This window comes from Parambassis ranga, chromosome 9 (genome assembly GCF_900634625.1).
Source record: "Parambassis ranga chromosome 9, fParRan2.1, whole genome shotgun sequence".
Lineage (NCBI taxonomy): Eukaryota > Metazoa > Chordata > Actinopteri > Ambassidae > Parambassis > Parambassis ranga.
Window position 1 is genome coordinate 5,031,780 of NC_041030.1, and position 19,437 is coordinate 5,051,216.

At 40.4% G+C, this 19,437-nt stretch overlaps 1 protein-coding gene across 1 annotated transcript in view; it reads left to right on the forward strand.

Annotated features, from left to right (window-relative positions):
• Positions 1 to 19,437, forward strand: part of unc5db (unc-5 netrin receptor Db) — a 167,530-nt gene that overhangs the window by 71,697 nt on the left and 76,396 nt on the right. The window contains exon 2 of the mRNA XM_028414284.1: positions 5,484 to 5,699. Coding sequence (XP_028270085.1) covers positions 5,484 to 5,699 — 216 coding nt within the window. The remainder of the gene's footprint in view (positions 1 to 5,483; positions 5,700 to 19,437) is intronic.

Here is a 19,437-nt window from a genome sequence, read left to right on the forward strand (position 1 = left end):
CATGTGTTAGTGCTTTATATGATGTTGAAGCAGCGTTTTACTCTGGTTGAACAATTTTAATTTTATTAGCTGGCCTCCATATAAATTTGTGAAGGCAATAAAATGTGCTTCCTTGTCAGCACTGGCTTTCATGCTTCTGCTTTTGACATTCATTATCATCAATTAACAGACTAAAAGGAAGATTTCTAATGTTAATAAAATTGTCCATCAGAGCAGTTACTGTTGCGTCATTAAGCTTTCATAATCAATGCAATTTAAACTAGGACAGGATCTGGAATTAAGGCTGCAAAAACATAAAACTGTCTACGTCGTTAATGTAAGGTACGACAAGACGATTGCCGATTGAAGTGGCCTTTGCATAAGCCTGCCTACTTAAAACTGCCACTAGACGCCAGCACATCGCCATAATGCATGCAACGCGCATACAGCTAAAGTGGAGACTTACTGAGAGTATTTTATTGCAGAAATTGACATTTTAATTTTTTAGTGGAAAGTTTAAATAAGGATTCTGTTGTTACGCAGATTTAAAATAGTGTCTTTCAACTCATCGTGTTACCAATAGTAACATGTAAGACAACATGCCATGCTTTTGTGATTAGATTTTCACTCCTGTCATAATAAACTTTATATTATATCAAAGTCCTGCATCTCCATGGAAACAGCACAATCATGAAGAAGAGAGAACACAAAATATTGTAAAATAATCAGTGAAGGAAAATCATCTTAAACAACTGACAACAAACCTGCCCACATGTTAAATTTATAAATTAATTTCTGTCATGAAAGTCTGGTCATTAAGTGACTCATAGCCTCTCTGACACTCTGAAGTAGTTTTTTTTTTTTTTAGGACTTATTGCAAAAAGTCACATGTGGCCACTACACATGCAGTTATTATTGAGATATTTTTTTGTGGTGTTTTTTTTTTCTACCCCAGATTTGATTGTATTTGTCATAAACTGCATTAAAGTAAGTTTATATTAGTGTAAATTTGACAATACATTACTTATTTATTTAACTGAGGTGACATTAGTGATTTTTTTTACCTCTGTGTTAATGCAGATATGAGTAATAAAACACTGAGTCTGCCACTGTATAATGCCAACCATCTTGCCGATGTATTCCTCCACCAACATTTCAGCTGACATGGTGTCCAGACTCACATGTTGTTAAGGTAGTAAATCATATATAGTGAAGGAATATAATAAAATGTTTTTCGTCACATTTACAATGTGATGTCATTAATAGTGTATGAATTCTCTAAATTAGGCCATAGCGACCTTTAACCTTTGACCAGCTGATTATAATTAGTGCATCGTTGGGTCTGAGTGAACATGTGTGCCAAATTTGAAGAAATTCTGTAAAGGTATTCCTTAAAAATAGGACAGGCAGGCAACCCGGAGGCACAGTGCCTCTGGCCGAGGCTGTCACATAATAATATAGCACACACCATTCTGAAAAGTGTCACACAATTTTGTCATATGTCGTGCAAATTCTGGATTTTGAATTCTTTGCTTTCATTAGCACTCGGATGTTGTCACAATAGTTCACTCAAGTTTGACCTACTTTTCATTATACGTCATTGAAAGTGACGCATAGTGGTGGAAGTTTCTGTGGGGGGAGGTCCTATACTTGCACTACATCACAACACGCTTACTGTCTTGCCTTGTTGCTCCTTAAAATGAAGTAGAGTTCACTGTAATTTTGGCCCCTCATCAGTGTCTGAGAAGTAAAATGTGACATTGTCTTTGTTTCCTGCGTGCTGTAGTGGTGGGGAAGGAGGATTTGGTTCACCCAGGGATGAGGTTGAATGAGGATTCAGGTTTCCCCAAAGAGGTAACCGAAGTACTTTTGAAACAAAAAAAATAACAGCTTCGTCACTCAGTGAGAGCTCTGACAGACTTGGATAAATTTGGGTGACTGATTCAAACTACAATCAGATGTTACCATGCACATCCCTTTTCACCACCCTCGTTTTTTTCCACATTTATGTATTTATTTATTTTTTGTATGCCTCTTATATGTCTTGTATATATTACTTTCTGTGCAAATATAGTGAATTTTTAATAACCACATCAGTTTCTCCATGTATTTATGCGTGTTTCTGTTTCACCTGTCTCCAAAACTGCAAAATGCAAAATGTTGAGAAACAATTGAAGCTGCCTTTGTCTTAACTGGACCGGCATGCATTTACCAAAATGCAGTACAAAGACATAAAACAGGAACAAGTACCATTTTCTTGCTGCTGCTGTAATCAAGCCTCCTAAATGATCCTCCACCCTCTTTTCAATGTTATTTAAAAGTAGATTTAATGCATATTGTTTTGTCGAAATTGCATTAGAGTTAATAGTGGCCATTATTTATCCTCACCAGTTGTAATCACTCTGCTTATTTATTTATATAGCCAAATTTAAATATTGCAAGCGGTGGCGTAACAGCCTGATGTTAATATCTGCATTTAAAATGTGATGCATGACGAGCAGCTTGTGAGGAAAAAAAAAAAGAGAAAAAAAAAAATTTCATTAATTTGCACTCCACAAGAGAAACTTTTCTCTCACCAGAGACTTGGCACAGTGTGCAGACGGAGCTTGGTGATATTGGTTTGAAAATAGCTCGCGCATAATGTGGCACAGGTTGCAGCAGGTTAGACACCGTTCATCTGTCCTTTGATAATGCAGGAGTTTAAAGATAAGGCTGATGATTAGCAGATATAAGAAGACAGAGAATAAGAATGTTTTAGTTTGATGCAAAGGGTATATAAGTCATACAAGCAAATGGCTCATGGTGTGTATGGCAAACAGCTTGTGGTAGCCCGTGTAATAGCTTCCCTCCACATGTGGTCTTACATATGGACAAAAAAAGACTGACGTCCCTCTGAGAGCAAAACCTCGCCTCACACTGCTTCTCTGCCTGTGATTTTCCAACATTAGGAAACCAACTCAGCATTGATTCCTCTGCGGCAAACTCTATCCTCTGTTGTTTGCTTAAAAAAAAATCATGCATGACAGACACATGCAAATGTCTGTACATGTGAGTGATAATAATAATTAAAAACATAAAAAAAAAACTTTTATCTGATGTGCTCAGATATGAATGATATTTTTATGACCTTTTTTCAACCCCTGAGAAGAACTGGGTTTGAGTCTTTAATGTTTTTCACTGTTTTGTGCTACGTGCAGGTCCCTGTTGTTGTTTTTTTTCTGATTTTACAACACGGCCGTAAAAAACGTAACATCTAACTTACTGTGTGCCATCTGTTGTTTTATGCAGCTATAAACTTCAGTCCCACATGTTATTCTGATGTGACAAGATACAGAAAATATTATATAAACTGTAGTGTACTTTAAACTGAAGAGATACAGAGTTGTCCTTAGTTACAAAATGTTAAGACTAAAGTGGAAACTGTGTAGTATGACAGTATTAAAAAAAAAAAAAAAGATTAAAATGTTCCTTAAACAGGAGAACATGGCTTAAGGTCATACACCAATCAGCCATAACAATCTGACCACTGACAGGTGATGTTAATAAGTGTGATCTTGTTATTATGGTTCCTCTCAGCTGTGTGTTGGAAGCAGGCATAAGAATTTAGGGCAAACAAATTGATGGCTGATTCAGATCATCTCCAACCCTGCAGCTCTTGTAGGCCGTTAAGGTCTGCAGCAGTGCTGCAAGGAATGAAAAGTGGTGAGTCTGTGACCAAGGCTCACTGATGCATGTTGGGAGATACGACTAGCGAGTGTGTGTTAATCCATCATCCAAACTGTTCTGTTTCTGCTGGAAATATATCAGAACATACAGTGCATCACTGTTTGTTGTGCATAGGGCACTGTAGTGTGCCCATGCTGACACCTTCAGAACCACACCACAGAGCAATGGGAAAAGCTGGCCTGGTGCGATGAATCACATTTTTTTTCTTGAAATCACATAAATGGCCAGGTGCCTGTGTGGATGATACTTGGACACATTGCACCTACCTACCTATTACTGCAGACCATGTCCACCCAGTATTCACTGGTGCCACTGGACACTTTCAGCAGAATAATGCTCCCTGACTGAAGAATGGTTTGACAAACACAATTCATGGTGTAAATTTGACCTTCCAAGGTTCCCAATAGCTGAAAGAACCACAGCACAGCTTCAGAGGTCTCCAGAAGCCATATATTGACTGGTCAGGGCTGTTTTACTGACAAAAAGGGGGCCTGAGCAATGTTAGGCAGGTGGTCACAGTGTGACCATGAAGACGTCCATAGGACTTCATGGTTAGATTTAGGAGAAATATTTACTTTGTTAAGTTTCAGAAAACAACATTTCTCTCTTTCAAGAGTCACAGTGTCTATTTAAGTGTAATTCATGTGTGGTGCTTCCTAATGGAGGATTTTATCAGACATGTCTGTACAGTAGCAGCCATGTTTGTTGTAAGAGCTTTGATTCTATTCTTATTTCAGCAAATGTTGAAAACAGGTTTAATGGCGCAATGCATGTTTAAAGGAAGCTGTATACAGATGTCTTCCTGTCCTACAGTAGATAATGTCAGCATATTACTTCCATTCATTTACCTCCCTGTCTGTTTGTTTTATGTGTGGCCCCTCTTTACACCCACATCCATTCATTTACCCATTTAACAAGGACAACATTGATTGAGAGAGGTGGGGAGAGGGCCGATTCGATTTCAAGGGACAGAATTGGATTTGATGGTGGGGGAATAATAGCTTTCATGGGCTTTTTACGGCACTGAATAGCTTAGCTGGAGCTGCCTTGATGGGATTGAGGTGTAATTCTGAGAAGGATCCCGGGGATGGCAGGAGCACAAACATCCTGTTCCTTATTGTCCCAGCCTGCAGAGCTCTCTCTCTCTCTCTGCTAGCATCACAGGACCCTGTGTGAGGGCGAGACCTAGCTTAAAAGAAAAATTATACAACGTCCCGCAATCTCCAAGATCCCCTGTTTTCAAAACTGCTTTTAGATCGATGAGCTGCCACAACCAACAATAGTCCTGAACTGGACCAAAGTGGAAAAAAGGGGGCAACCTGCCGTGAATTGCCGTTGAAGACGGTGGCACGTTGGTCCCAGCACAAAGGCTGTTTTGTGTGGACCAAAATCCAGGCCTTGTGGCTGAGATAAGATGTATTCAGACTCCACAGCCACAATTTAGGTAATCAGTCCCCTCCTAATTCCTCTCCACTTGTTCCGCTCTGATTTCATTCATCTGCAAATTGCTCTGAGGAGAACAGTTTTGCTCGAATGGGGATGAATTGTGCTCCCTGTATACATGCCTTTCTGCAATATGTTAGCTTTTGATAAATGGGAAATTCAAAACACTGTCCACTGTGCCGTGTTTTTAAATGTGCAAGCAATTGCTGTTGTTAGTAGAACAAAATGCACCAGAATGTCATTTCCAACTAAGGAAACAGCTTTTTTTTCGTTTCTAAAAACTATTGTTTTTTGATGATGAACAGTGAAGTAACCTAGGGGTCTTTGGTTTGCAGGCGCCACGGGTGATGCTCAGACCGACACCCTGCCCTCAGTGCAGGGCACCCTGCCACACTTCATCCAGGAGCCGGAGGACGCCTACATCATCAAAAGCAACCCGATCAAGTTGCGCTGCCGAGCCGCGCCCGCCTTACAGATTTTCTTTAAATGCAACGGGGAGTGGGTGCACCAGAATGAGCACTTCTCCCAGGAGTACAAGGACCTCACCACAGGTAGGACAACATTTATAGAATCCAACATAATCAGCACCAGGCTGTATCTGTGTGTGTGCCAGTTGGCACTGGTCTAGCATCATTAGTATTAGTATTGTTTTTATTAGGGATGCCCCGATCCAATCACGTGATCGGAAATCGGGCCCGATTACGTGGTTTCAGACTTGATTGCAATCGGACGTTACCTCCCGATCAAGAATCGGATATATATGTATTAGTGCTGTCAACGTGAACACGTTTCAGCGGATTAATCCAGCATAGTTTAGTTTAGTTTAGATTATTTCTAAAAATGTATCGGATCAGGACTCAGTGTCGGCAGATACTCAAAATCAAATGACTGTATATTGACTGTAAATTAGGTTAAATCCTCTGATCGGGACATCCCTAATTTGTATAACAAACATATCAATCCAAAACATTCATAGCATTGTCCAATAAAATGACTATGTACTAGTTGTGCCCACTGATTAGTTTTATGTTAGCATCACCATCATCTGGTGCTGCTAAACCCATTAATAATGACTGATAATAATGAATACTGATTTTGGATCTCCATTAATTTAAAGCTGTTTCAAGGTTTTGTCTTGATTGCCAGGCTTGTGAAAAGAGCACTAGCTGCCAGGTCGTCATTGATTATAAATTTTATAGATTTAAAGGTAAAAAGGCAATTATAAATTGCCATGGTGATTCGGCTCCTTTTATTCACAGTTCCTGGGCTTTTAAAAAAGCCCCCGGTGACTGGTGGTTCATTGCAGACCTGTCAACATCACAGTTAGATCCTTCAGTTGGAGCCTCTGAGGTCACAGCTTTCTTTTTTCACCCCCCCCCCCCTTCTCTGTAGAGAAGTTACATTTAAACTGCAGAGAGTGCTTTTCATTTAAGCAACACTTGCATCCAGCATGTTTGATTTAAAAACACAAACCCAGTGAAGGCCATGCGCTTTTATTTGATGAATAACGGCTGATACTGCAGAAGTGATGATTTAATGTTGCATCTCCGGCTCCGCGGAGAAAGCTGGTTCTCACTTTAGCCGAAGAATATCTGTGTGGCCTCAGATGGTTTAAGTCTAAAAGCTAACAAAGGCAGAGCAGCTTCAGTAATCATAGCTGGGTCAAGCAATATGTGCAGTATGTGCTTATTCTAAGCTCCTTGCAGTAGATGAGTGTATACTTCACCACATCAGCACAATTTCAGCTAGTTTCACACAAGTCACAGAAATGGAGAGGACTGCTTTTCAGTTAGGATCACACACCCCCTCCCTCCACTGCAACCACATCAGAAGTTGATTGCAGACCTTCAAGTTTGTTGAACGTCTAATTATTCACTTCTTAAATGTATATTTTTAAATTATTATGTAATTTAAGAAGTTCTTCCTCAGAGTTTATGGAGTGGATGTTATGGGTCACCCTGCCTTATAGAGCATAGCCTGAAAGAATTTTATTAGTGTGGGTGTAGAGTGCAGGAAACTGTGAAATAACTTTTAATAAAATTGCAAAAAATGACTTATTTAAGTTTGGATGGTCAAGAGTTTACTTCTGTCAAACACTAATTATTTACACAACTGCACAGTACATTTGTTTATAACATAACTTGGTAGATGTAGACCCTGATCACCACTTTGGAGATTAGAAGCTAGGTGGTTAGATGACCAGATGTCCCAGATTGACCTCAAAACTCACTCGTTGAATCGGTGACTATAAATATTTATAGTGAGGAATGTTTATGAATTAAACATAAATGTGGTTTTCATGAGCAAAGATAAAAACATCTTACAATGTTCTCCCCTATTAATACACAATTAAACAGCTGTTTTAAAGGAATCCTATCCTTCATGTAAAAAAAAGTCACAACATCTGTGGTTTCCTGCAGGTGAAATAGCAGCAGTGCAGCAGAGAGAAAACACAAGCATCAGCCATTTTTCCTCATTTCCTACTTTTACCTGAGATGGATGTCTTCTCTTTAACTATGGTGGTGTTCTGCCAAGAGCAAAGCCATAAGTAGTGTGATAACAGTGGGGGAAAAAACACACGTATGGAGAATGGGTTTGGGTGGATGGATGAAAGACAAAGCCATTTGGACAGTTGAGGTGCCTGACAAATTAATATCTTTAGGTGCAGGGATTATTCGCTTGACAAGAGTGTTAAAAAATACATATGTAGCGATTTTGCATGTGAAGCATGGCGCAAAAGGGGCATTTTACACAAACTCAAAAACTGTGTTTTCAGTGGACTTCGTTTCCTCGGACAGAAGCCTATACAAACAATAGAAAATCATTACCTGGAGGGCAATTAGCTTAAACACTGTAAAGAGAAACATTCACAACAACTAAGCTGCTTAAAGCAACCGGCATGAACCATCCAAGTGCAAAATATTTGCACTCTTTATCAACTGTTTTCAGCATCCATATAAATCCAGGCTTTTACAATGCATCTCCTGATATAAAACACCAGAGCTTTATACAGGCTGCAGTGTCAGGCAGCTAATGCTTTAGTCTCAGGTGTTAGAACAAGTTTGTCCTGCTGCCACTTTTATTGCATACTGAGTTTTACAACACCTGAACAGCACGGTGGTCTGCTCAAGAGAGGACTTTGTAAAACCAAACCCTTTCTGTGTTGTCAGCATCTCCTCTTCTGTAAGTGCAGTGCATGTTGTGTTCTAGTTTCATTCTAGCCAACATATTCTCATAGCTACACCTGGTAACATGGTAGACACTTGACTGTCAAGTTTTGCACCTTTCATTTGCTGTTAACTCACCATTTGGTTAGCTTTGAGGATGAAGTTCTGAAAAAAGTATCACTTTATTTCCATTTTCCAAACGATTGCTGGCACAGGCTGTTGCACTTTTATGACTATTTTGATATCTGAGCCAATGACCCACCTGTTGTATCTGAATATAGTTTGTTGCATGCATTGCAGAGAGCTGACTAAACTCCATAAAAGGTGGTGATAGTCTTGAACAAAGCTATAGCCAGCACCGACCTCCCATCACCGACTTTTGCAGCTTCTATGGGCAAATGTGCTGTTTTTTTGTGACAATGGATTGGTCAGTGCACAATGTGGGGGAACATCCTTTGAAAGTGCACACTGATGTGTTTTCTGTAGAAATGACTACAGCTCCTGCGCCTTCAACATCATGGTGTGCTGCCTGAAAGAAGTGGACTAACACAAACCTTACAGCGTCTGTTCCTGCTCCTATCCCCAGTGCTACTGGATGCTTACAGACCCTGACCATGCCTCTGTATGCGATGCAGTCGGAATGAAATGTAGAAACCTGGGTTTTTTTGTGCATTTGCTAATTACCAGATACTCTGCAGCTGTTTTTTTCTTTTTTTTTACCATTTAATGCATCTTTTATGAGTCTTCTCTGCTAGTCTAAATTACTGGAGTACCCCTTTAGCCTGACTTCTCCTCTCAGGAGAGCACCTGCTTTATTGGCCTGTTGCTCCTCTTATTAGTCATATTAAATGCTATGCAGAGAAAATAAAGCTGATTCCTTTCTAAATGGTGTTGCAGTTATTTAAAACCAATGATTGCACTTCCTTGTTGCGATGCTTTTCACGCCTCAGTTGTTTACTTTTTGCTTTCATGTTAAGAAATGAAATGGCGTAGGTGTTAAGTAATTCCATGTTTGGACCATGTCCTGGGCTCAACACTTAGGAGATATGTAGGCCCTCAGGCTAGACCAGATGGAAACCTTAAAATAATGCACCAGTACTGTTTAAACAGGGTCTACGGGTGTTTGATGTGAATTTCAGGGCGGGTTTGTGATTGGAGGTGGAGGGAGGCCATACCAATTAGGTGCTATTCGTTTTTCGTCGGGTGGGAGCGTGTTGATTACGGAACCTGACTGAGGCCTCCTGAAGGGATATCTGGCAAACAACAAAGCCAATGTGACACCTCGGCTGGAATGCTCTGTGATTAGAGGCTGCAAGAAAGTCTTCTTTCTTGTATTCATGAAGGTCCCTCCACAGGAAGGAGGCTTTAATTGCTTCTGGAAGTTCATTATAGTGTGATTGCTGTGCTGTGAAATTGTTGTGAGCTTGATAATGGCGAAATGAAATTTGGAACTTCAATTGGTTGCAGTTTCCGTATGCAGAGGAGGAAAACAAAGTACAAGGGAAAGTTCACTGGGTGGTGTTCACTACGCTCACTTCATAATCCACAGCATCCCGCAGGAGGGAAGCTAATCAGTGGATTTGACAGATAAAGAGTGCGGCAGTATACCAAAGGCTCACTCTGCCTCAAGGCTACAGACGCGCAGCTGCTGTGTTAACAAACCTGAAATTTCTGGTACCAGAATTAGAGTGAGACTCAGGTCTCTGCACGCTTACAACTAAAAAGCTGAATTCATAGGTGAATTCAACTGTCAGCAAGTGTCTTATAAATAAATAGTATCTGTTTAACAGCTTCTAGCCAGCTCTAATGGTTAACCCTGCTGGCATGCTGTCAGAACCTAAATCCGCTTTTGTGTGTTTTTGCACTGCTGCATATGAACATAAAGTTCTGTACTGAACAGCACAGACACAGCTGGAGAGAACTCTAACATGTCTGTGTGCAGTATAAACAAACAAAACAAAATGAAAGTTGAATTGTTGATTAAAAAAAACAATGAAATAATTGTTGACGAATTTGACCGCATGACTGCTGGGCCACGAGCAAGTCACTGATGATGATGATGATGATGCTTGTGATGACAAGTGCTGATAGTTTATATATTTATTTTTGGAGAATTTCACTGAAACAAGAAGCTGAAACATCCTAAAAGTTTTTTTAATACATACTATGCATACAAAATGTTGATTCAGACAGCTTTAAGGCCATGCTCTGTTATCATTTCCTCAGTCCTATGTTTCCTTTTGTTTGACAGATGTCAATGTCTTTAGTTCTTGTGACTGTAGCAAACAATACACACACACTCACACAAATAATGTGATTTGGTCCAATAATAACAAGTCCACCAAAGCAGTTCTCTGCTTTGAGAAGACTTCTATTAATATTCCTGTTTCCATGCCACAGAAGACAGTGTGATTAATGGCGGAGATGCCTCCTCCACAGCCTCGCAGCTTCCCTCTAGTATCCAACACCAAACCTGATCTTTTTTTTTCTGTTGACATGCTACTGTGATAGCCTCATTGCTATCTTTGTGCAAACTCTATAATTAAACTGTGCTTTGAGTCATTATTTTTTTAACAGGAGGGGTTAGGTTGGGGGTAGGGGATGGGGGGGGGCACTTCATGGCATCTGTTACAACAGCATTATTCAACATAATTCAACAAGCGACCTGTGTGGAGGCACAGCAGACATTTGAACACACCTTAGCAGGAAATGTAATAATGCAATTAATAATATTAATAAGATGCTATACTCTGCATGCTGTCATGGCTTAGTGCAATTTAATGGAACTGTGACATTGTTAATGCTATTTTTACACCTGTGCATTCCCTTTCATGACAGTGTGTTATGAGCAAAAAAGCAGCTTGTTTAAAGGGGCTTTACTCCTATTATGATTGGATTATACCTTTGTATGCCAATATAGAGTGAAGAAAATAGAATGAAGGGATGATGAAATAAAATAACACTGTATGTTAACATATTATGTTTGAATGTAAAAACAGTAGGTGTTGTAAGTTAAATTGTGAGGTTGAAAACCAACCAAAGTAGGAGGTTAGGGGGAGGGGGGCAGCACCAAATCCATGAAGATATGTATTCAAATCCATGTAATCAGAAGTTGATTGCAAGTGAGCAGCATAAAGGTATGACTAACACAGGAATCACAGCGTGATTACAGCTCTGCATAAAGAGCAATAATGCATCTGGTGCACCAGTATAGGCAGGTAAAAACAATTAAGGTAAAGCTTGCTATCATATAGTTACAGGGCACTATGTCCATATAGAAAACACATGCTTGCATAGTATTGTAAGTAAGTATTGTAATTCACTGGTCTCCTATGTGGATGCAGTGGGATATGTTTTTTTCTGGATAATCAACAGATTTTTTACAGGCTATTGGCTATTTACTGTATTTTCAACATAGACATGCCTAAATAGGCATATTTCTATTGATTCTGAGACAGAAGATAAGTGAACCAACCAAAGATTAACTCCTGCCCGGCTGCACTTCCTCAGCCCTTTGACACAGGTTTTCGGTTATAGACTGGTGACTGCCAGTTGCAGCAGTGTCTGGCTGTCTCTATAGTACCGGTTGACAGTGTAGTGTGGTGTAGTGAGGACCAGGCAGCAATAACACAGGCTTTACTTTGACTGAACATTATCCTGCATTAACACCAAGGTGCATTCAAACAACTTAAGTTTCTACTTTGTATGTGCTGATAAACCTCTGGGCTTTTGGACTTAATATTATAAGCACCTTATCAGTAGTGGATAAACACGTAAAAAGCATTTTTACGTGTTTATCTACTACTGATAAGGTAGTAAGGTAAGTAAAGTAAAAAAAATCACTTCTGTACTCCATTTGTTTTACATTGTTATTTTTGTTGTTTGTGTAGTAAATATTTTCTTATTCAGCTACATTAAGCTGCCAGCAGTAAGTGAAGTTACCTGACTTTTCATAAATTTTAAAATCCAATTGATGCATTGTTTGCCTTCAAAGACAAGACCCTGGTGAAATTTCTACTCATCACTTTCAAATGGTTCAAAAAAACCTCGTTCTCTCCCCTCACATTTAGTGTGGAGCGTGTAATTCAGAGGTCTGTGGACTGATGTGCGTAATATTACTCTCCAGATGCTAAACACTTTCTGCCGTTCATTTCCTCTTCCATCAGTTATGCTCATTACATATCATTCTGGAAGGAAAAATTATGCATATTTCATATTCATTAACACAAATTAGGCCCTGCTTGTTCATCACCATGTCTGTAAGTGCCTGCTGCAATTGCTGCGCTTTGCTGACTGACAATCCGTTTGGCCTTTTTTTTGTTAACCGTGCTACTTCACTGTCCCTGATTCACATTTAAGGGGCTGAAAAAACTAGTGCGCCAATTGGTTACCTTTCTGCGCTTAACTGCCTGTGCCACTGCCCGGCCGAGTGAAATCTCCTCTCCTCTCCATCTGCCGACCCAAGTGGATTAGCAATTAGAAGAGGCAGAGGATGTCCTCGCCATCGCCCCTGGCACGGGCCCACCTTATATCAGTGGTAAAAGCAAAATCACAGATAAGGGCGGGTTTAACGCGGAAGGCTTTGTCCTGCCTCCGTAATGGACAGCAACATTGTGTATTGGATTAGTCCGGCTAATCAGAGGAGGAGATCAGTGAAGAATTGGAATGTTATTGATTAGGACATGGGCCCTCAATGCCACCAGGAGCACCCGATAGCATCTCTTATTTACCAACTAGTCTGATGAATCACTAGGCACTGATAAGGCTGACAATGCCCTTGAGTTCCTAAGCAGCTAACGGAGGACTGTGTATATCTGCAACGTGTGCTGTATAACACCTGAGGACAGGCACTCCTGCAAAGTGTTTGCATGGATATTGATTGATTTTTTATAGATTATTCTGGTCCGATCTATAACAAAATAACATCGTCACCAGCTGTCTGCAGATTACATTTTGCCAAGTTCACTTCAATGACACTGAATGTTATAGCAAAAATTAGAGGACATGTCCACCTTGTTTATTCTGCTTGTGTAATTGTAAACACCTTCCATAATTTAAGCGTCACCATTTTAAACTGAGAAAACGTCATCATGGCGGAGAGGGAGATGCGTACCTTTTGCCTCTCCACTGGCCTCACTGGACCAGAATGCATTGCAAGGCAAGGCAATACACACTTTTGCTGCAGATGTTGTTCGCAGATAGCTCAAGCGATAATATACTGTATTTATTTGCTCCTGCTCAGACTGAAAGCAGCTGAAAGGCATTCTGGGAAATGTAGAAGTGAAGTTGATGAGAAGGCACAGAAATTTACCACTTAAATGCACTCAACAGGATCACACTATGATCATATATACATAAGTGTATATAGAAAGGAGTGGATTTTTTTTTTTTTCTCCAGTCTACACAACTGGCACATTAAACTGAATATTTTTAATTTAATGTGCTAGATGAAACAGCTTAAGAAAGATGAAGTTCTCAACAGGTCAGCTGCATACATTACTGCAGCTTAACAATGCAGAACAATGACTTTGATCAGATATGCAGACCATAGAAATGATAATAATAACCTTTATTCTCAGGGGCTATGCCCATACAGCAATACCCGATTCAGCTCACTGCAATCGTACGAAATATCCCGAAGAGTCTCCTTGATATTAAGAGGGTTTAGTCCACCTATTTTTATGCTAACTAAGCTGTGCTCAATTACAAAAGCTGACCAGCAATGGTGAAATTAAATTTCCACAAAAGGCAAAATTTTACATTTGTGAACAACAGAACAGTTGTAATGTACGCACTCTCCAATAAATAATGACCAAGGCTTGGAGCTGCTGGTTCAGTTTCTGGATGTGTCTCTGAAGTCTAAACATAATAAAGGGTCATGTAAACTAAAACAGAAGCTCAACATCACTGTAACTGCACTAACCAAACCTTAAAGTCTTCAGCCAAGCTGCAGTGCAATTCTAGATATAACAATGTCCATTCAAGGCTTTCTGGTAACACAATGCTGAATAGGCCTATTAACAGAAGGTAATTTTCTGTTTTAAAGCATCAAATTAGCATGCTAGATTTCATTCTCTAGAATTCATTCTCTTGTTAATGACTTAGCATTTGTCATTGTGTTGTTTTTGTTTCACTGTAGCAGGTGTGTAACCTGGTGATATACACTTGCTACTTGGCTTGTTAATATTGTATGTTGCCTGCTTTGGTCCAAGGTAGGTTAGCATAGGTTTTATCAAAAAATCGAAGGGATGATCAACCCTGGTGTCACACCATGTTCTGTAAAGCCAGAAACTCAGAAAAATTGAACTATAATTAATTTTTACAAATTTGCATCGTTATGAGTGTGCAATGAGAGGCGATCTACCTCTTTGCCTGTATTTGGATTAACTGGAAGTTCAGACAGACTGTGATGCTGCCAACATGGCGTCAGTCAGAGCCTCCCACAGGGACTGGAAACGACTCTTCAGAATCATACAGGTGACATCACCAGTGTTTCGTACACAATGATGTTCAGCCTATAGAAGCAAATCGAACTTAATGCAGTATGTGAAAAACATTTGTGGTTATTGCCTTATTATGAAAATAAATCCTTGACACTTTTTTTAATATCCAAACCAATAGAAGGTACAGTCAGAGTATCTTCAAATGCTGTATCCTTGGACAATGAATGTGTGCACAGAATTTTATAGTACTCTTTCTTTCTTAGGGTTGGACAACATAGATTTGGGCCGGATCATATATGTTTTGGACATCCTGGTGTGGGCCAGATGGAACATTGCAGCGGGCTGGATTTTGCCCGCGGGCCTTAAGTTTGACACATGTGAACTAGGGGCATACAGGATGCACATTACCAAATAAAGTTATGGTCAGATTGCTTCAGACTTGTTCACACTGAGACAACCAAGACCCCTGTAGTGTCATTTCTAGCACTGCCTGCTTTCTGTGTGTCTGGGGAAATAATGAAGCTGCCATTTATAGTGGGAGTCAATATATGCCCAGTGACAAATGCATGTCCCTGGACCCCCTAGTAAGCTAATCTAGCCATGGACCTAAACAGCTGCAGGTCATACAGTAGCTGTTTGAGAAACATTATTAATTCATGTCACATCGCTAATGTGTAACAGACCACATTAAAATATATATAATATAATATCATAGGATATTTCTATTTTTTTCTCAATCATTTGCTGTGCTGTTGAATAAAAACACTGACATCTGCTTTCATTAAAATCATATCCAAAGTATTTACGATGCGTTTGATACCAGTCAGAGGACTGTCTGGACACATAATTAGATGAGTGAATCCGTCTGTTGGAGCTTGGAGAAAGTTGGTACAGCTGTCCTAATTTCTCCAGCTATCTTTCATGCCTTCTACTATATTAATAACTCGGCGATACACATCTGAGACATGAGAGGAGGAGAAATATGAAGTGAGCTATATGAAAAGAATATTACAGAGGCTGAAACCAATATGGGATTAGGATTTGAACAGTGTTTGGGGGTGTCAGTCTGTAAAGCTTGTAATGGATTCTTCAGTTCCCTGCCACAAGGAGTTGCAGCGGAAGAATTTCATTAGTCATTCAGTGAGCCTTCAAAGATGATGACAAGAATAAAAAATCTGCAGAGGTCAGGTATAGTTATTGGTGTCACACTACTGATGATTGAACTCTTTAACAGAATGCTGTGTTTACTGTACATTAAACATGTGTTCAGGAAGCAGACAGTAGGTTTGATCTTGCAGTAAAATCCCTTCTTTAAGGCTTTCTGGGATAGCGGGCAACAGGGGATTGAAGGGCAACACACAAGAAAAGAATAGGTGGTATTTCAATAATGCCATGTAAATGACGGGGGATTTGCATAACATATGCCAAAGGTCTGACAATAAAAAGTGATGCAGTGATTAGACAGGAAGTTTAGTCGTCTCCTGCAGTGGATAATACCGGTGAAAAGTGATGGCATGAAACAAACGTTTTTTTTTTCCATCCTCAAGTGGCCCCCCTGGGGTCTGCCAATGTAATCTGCCAACAAGGGAAAGTCTTATGATAAGATGTGATAGGTAGAGAAATGGGTTTTTAACCCAAGTTGTGATCTTTTCCTAGACTTAGCCCAGTTGTTTTTGTGTCTAACTTAATCACATTGCCATTGATTTCAATTCAAGTAAAGAAGTAGAATGACATCAAGAGCCACACAGTTCAACATTTTAGACTTACCTACTTGGGAATTTTGTTTATATGTAAAATAAATGAATAAATGTAAAATATAGGGATTTTTTTACAGGCAGTTATAGAAACAGAAAGCTCTTGCTGTGAGCCAGTACATTTTCAGTTTTAGTTCAATTTTATTTCTTATGATTAGGGATGCCCAGATCGGATCAAGTGATCGGAAATCGGACTTTACCTCCCAATTAGTACTCGGATATAGATGTATCAGGGCTGTCAATGGCTCTCTGGCTTGTTGTCTAGGGGTATGAGTGTCACTTTGGGTGAGAGCGGCCCTGGGTTCAAGACTTGGATGCGACATTTCCCAGTTTGACATGGATGAAGTATTTATAGTGCGCAGCAATGCGTTTTGGGCTGTTATTGTGGGTGTTGTGGCCCTGGAAATGGTGCGGTGGCGAGCGCTCCTCTCGACACTCACACACAGAGTTTTGCTTATGCAGTAATAGGTTTGAAACGGAGAGAAACAAATGCCCTGTGACAGCGTGAGGCACAGGACAGCACAGCCAAAATAGCACAAATGATCGCAATGAGTGACCCGCCATTTGCCTTTGTAGAGAACCCTAAACATATCGGATCCGGACTCGGTATCGGCAGATACTCAAAATCAAATGACTCGGACTCAAGGGCAGAAAAACCTGATTGGGACATCCCTACTTCTGATATGATTAAAATAAGTGAGCTATCTGAAGTAATCAACCTCCATACACTGGTTACAAAAAGGGAACTTTTTAAGAGAGACCAAAAACAGTATTTGTACCAGGCTGTAAACATGTTGATTTCTGCTGTAAAGCTGGACAGTTTAACATGGGAAACTGTCTTTTGGAGCCAGGCCCCCGGAGGCCACAAGAGAAGCTGCAGTGTTTAGCACTTGTGTTTCACTCACAAGAGAGGTTGTTAAATTCTAGCAATTCTATTAGGATGCATGTGTTATTTTGCAAAGTACATGCTACTTTTGGTCAAACCCCAACAACAATAATGTTATTAAAATATCTGCATAGTCAGTGTTTATTGATTTAAAATGCTACTTTACCTACTTTATAACAAAGTAATACCAAAAAACTGCAGTTCCTCATGCAGCCTCTTGATGGCTGCCTCCAACAGCCAGTCAGTCCCCATGGGCCTTTTACTATAGCCTGTTTCTTTAAATAATATTGTGATTTTAACACTTGAATAATTAGTCTGTGTACAGTTTCACACCATAAGCCACTTTAGCTCCTCTTGCACTTGTAAATTGGTAATATTGCACTGATTCATGCAGTGCAAATTAAGACTTCTAGTTTCTGATCAAGCACCACAGTTAGAACACGGTATACACCCTTGAACCATCACTGTAATGCAAAACAAGATTTTCACACGCTTAAGCTCGTCAGCCTCTGCAGATTAGTAAACAGAGTGTAGGTGTTTTTCTCAGAGTCCATACCCCGAAGTTAACTCCGTCCTATTTCCTATTGTGAATCAGACCTCTGTGTTTCCTCTATCAGTTGCCATAAAACCTCCTTGTCTCACCAAATCTGAAAACCGCTCAGCGGGGCGCTCGCTGGGAGAGCTCACTCGGTCTCCTGGGTGCTGGGTGCAAAGCTGGTTTCCTCCCACCCATATGTCCAGAACGACGGTGGTGGTGGGGGGGCATCACTCATCTTTGCCGCCTCCCTTGGCACTTCCCTAATCTTGATTACTGCCTCCAACCTGGGAGTGTAGAGTGGAAATCAGCTTCCACCTGGCTCCGTCAGGGGGAAACTCTTTATCCTTGTTTGTTCTAAAAGAGGAGACATGTTTATACAGTTAGGACTCGCACGTCCTCCTTTATGTGATTTTAATTGAGGCCGTTAAGCCTCCCTTGGAGGAATCTGACTATTAGGCAACTCTTGAGTTGCACACGAGCATGTTTCTATATACAATCCTGTTGTTCCAATAGTTTCCCATGAAGGAGAGAGAGGTGAAAAAAAACATTGACCTTTCTTTCCAGCATCTGTTAAGTGTGAATGTTATCACTGGTGAGCAGCGAGCGGATAAGGCTCTCGCCTTCAGACGCTCTAGCAGCTGTATCACATGAGGGGATGGTGTGTGTCTGTGTGTGTGTGTGTGGGTATGTGAGCATTTATCTGCATGTGTACATATTGTCATGTGTTTGTATGAGAGTTAATTTGAATTATGTGTCTACAGCAGCTCAGCCATCTGTGTGTGTGTGTGTGCATAATTTGTTGTCTGTATTAGCATTGCATGTACGCATATGTATACAATGAGAATGTTTTTTATGTATGTGTGCATGTGAATAATAAGGAAGAGGATGTTTGCGCCTATGTTTGGTGCATATGTCTATATTGTGCCTTTTACATAGCTGAGGTGGGATTACAGCCTGTGTGTTGATTTGTGTGTGTGGAGTGCAAAGGCCTGAGTAAAGCAGATAAACAGCCTCAGTCCTCACCTGCCAAGCAGCCCAGGGGGGCTGGTTCAGGCTTTGTTGCTGTGTGTGTGTGTGTGGTCAGGACGGGGTTGCCGGATGGGGGGAAGTTAGGTTTGGGTTTGACAAACGGGTGGTGACACCTTAACACTCTTCCAGCTCCTAAGCCACCTCAGCCTCACCTCAGTTTTTCCGGTGCACTCTATGTGTGGGCCTATATATATATTTATATATATATCCAGCTGAAACATAATGGCCTCTAAAGCCGGGATTGATGTTATCGTTGCCCCAGGGTTGCTTTGTGAGCCAGTTAATGGGGTTGTTAACTGAATGTGGCCCGGACAATACACCTCTCTCTCACACACACACACACACACACATATGCACACTCCCTCTTAGGCTCCTGGCGGGGAAAGGAGGGGTTATAACTTTTCTTTTTCCTAGAGATGATTTTATTTAGCCTCACTGCATGTTTGCTGCCAGAGCTGAGGTCTACAGGCTG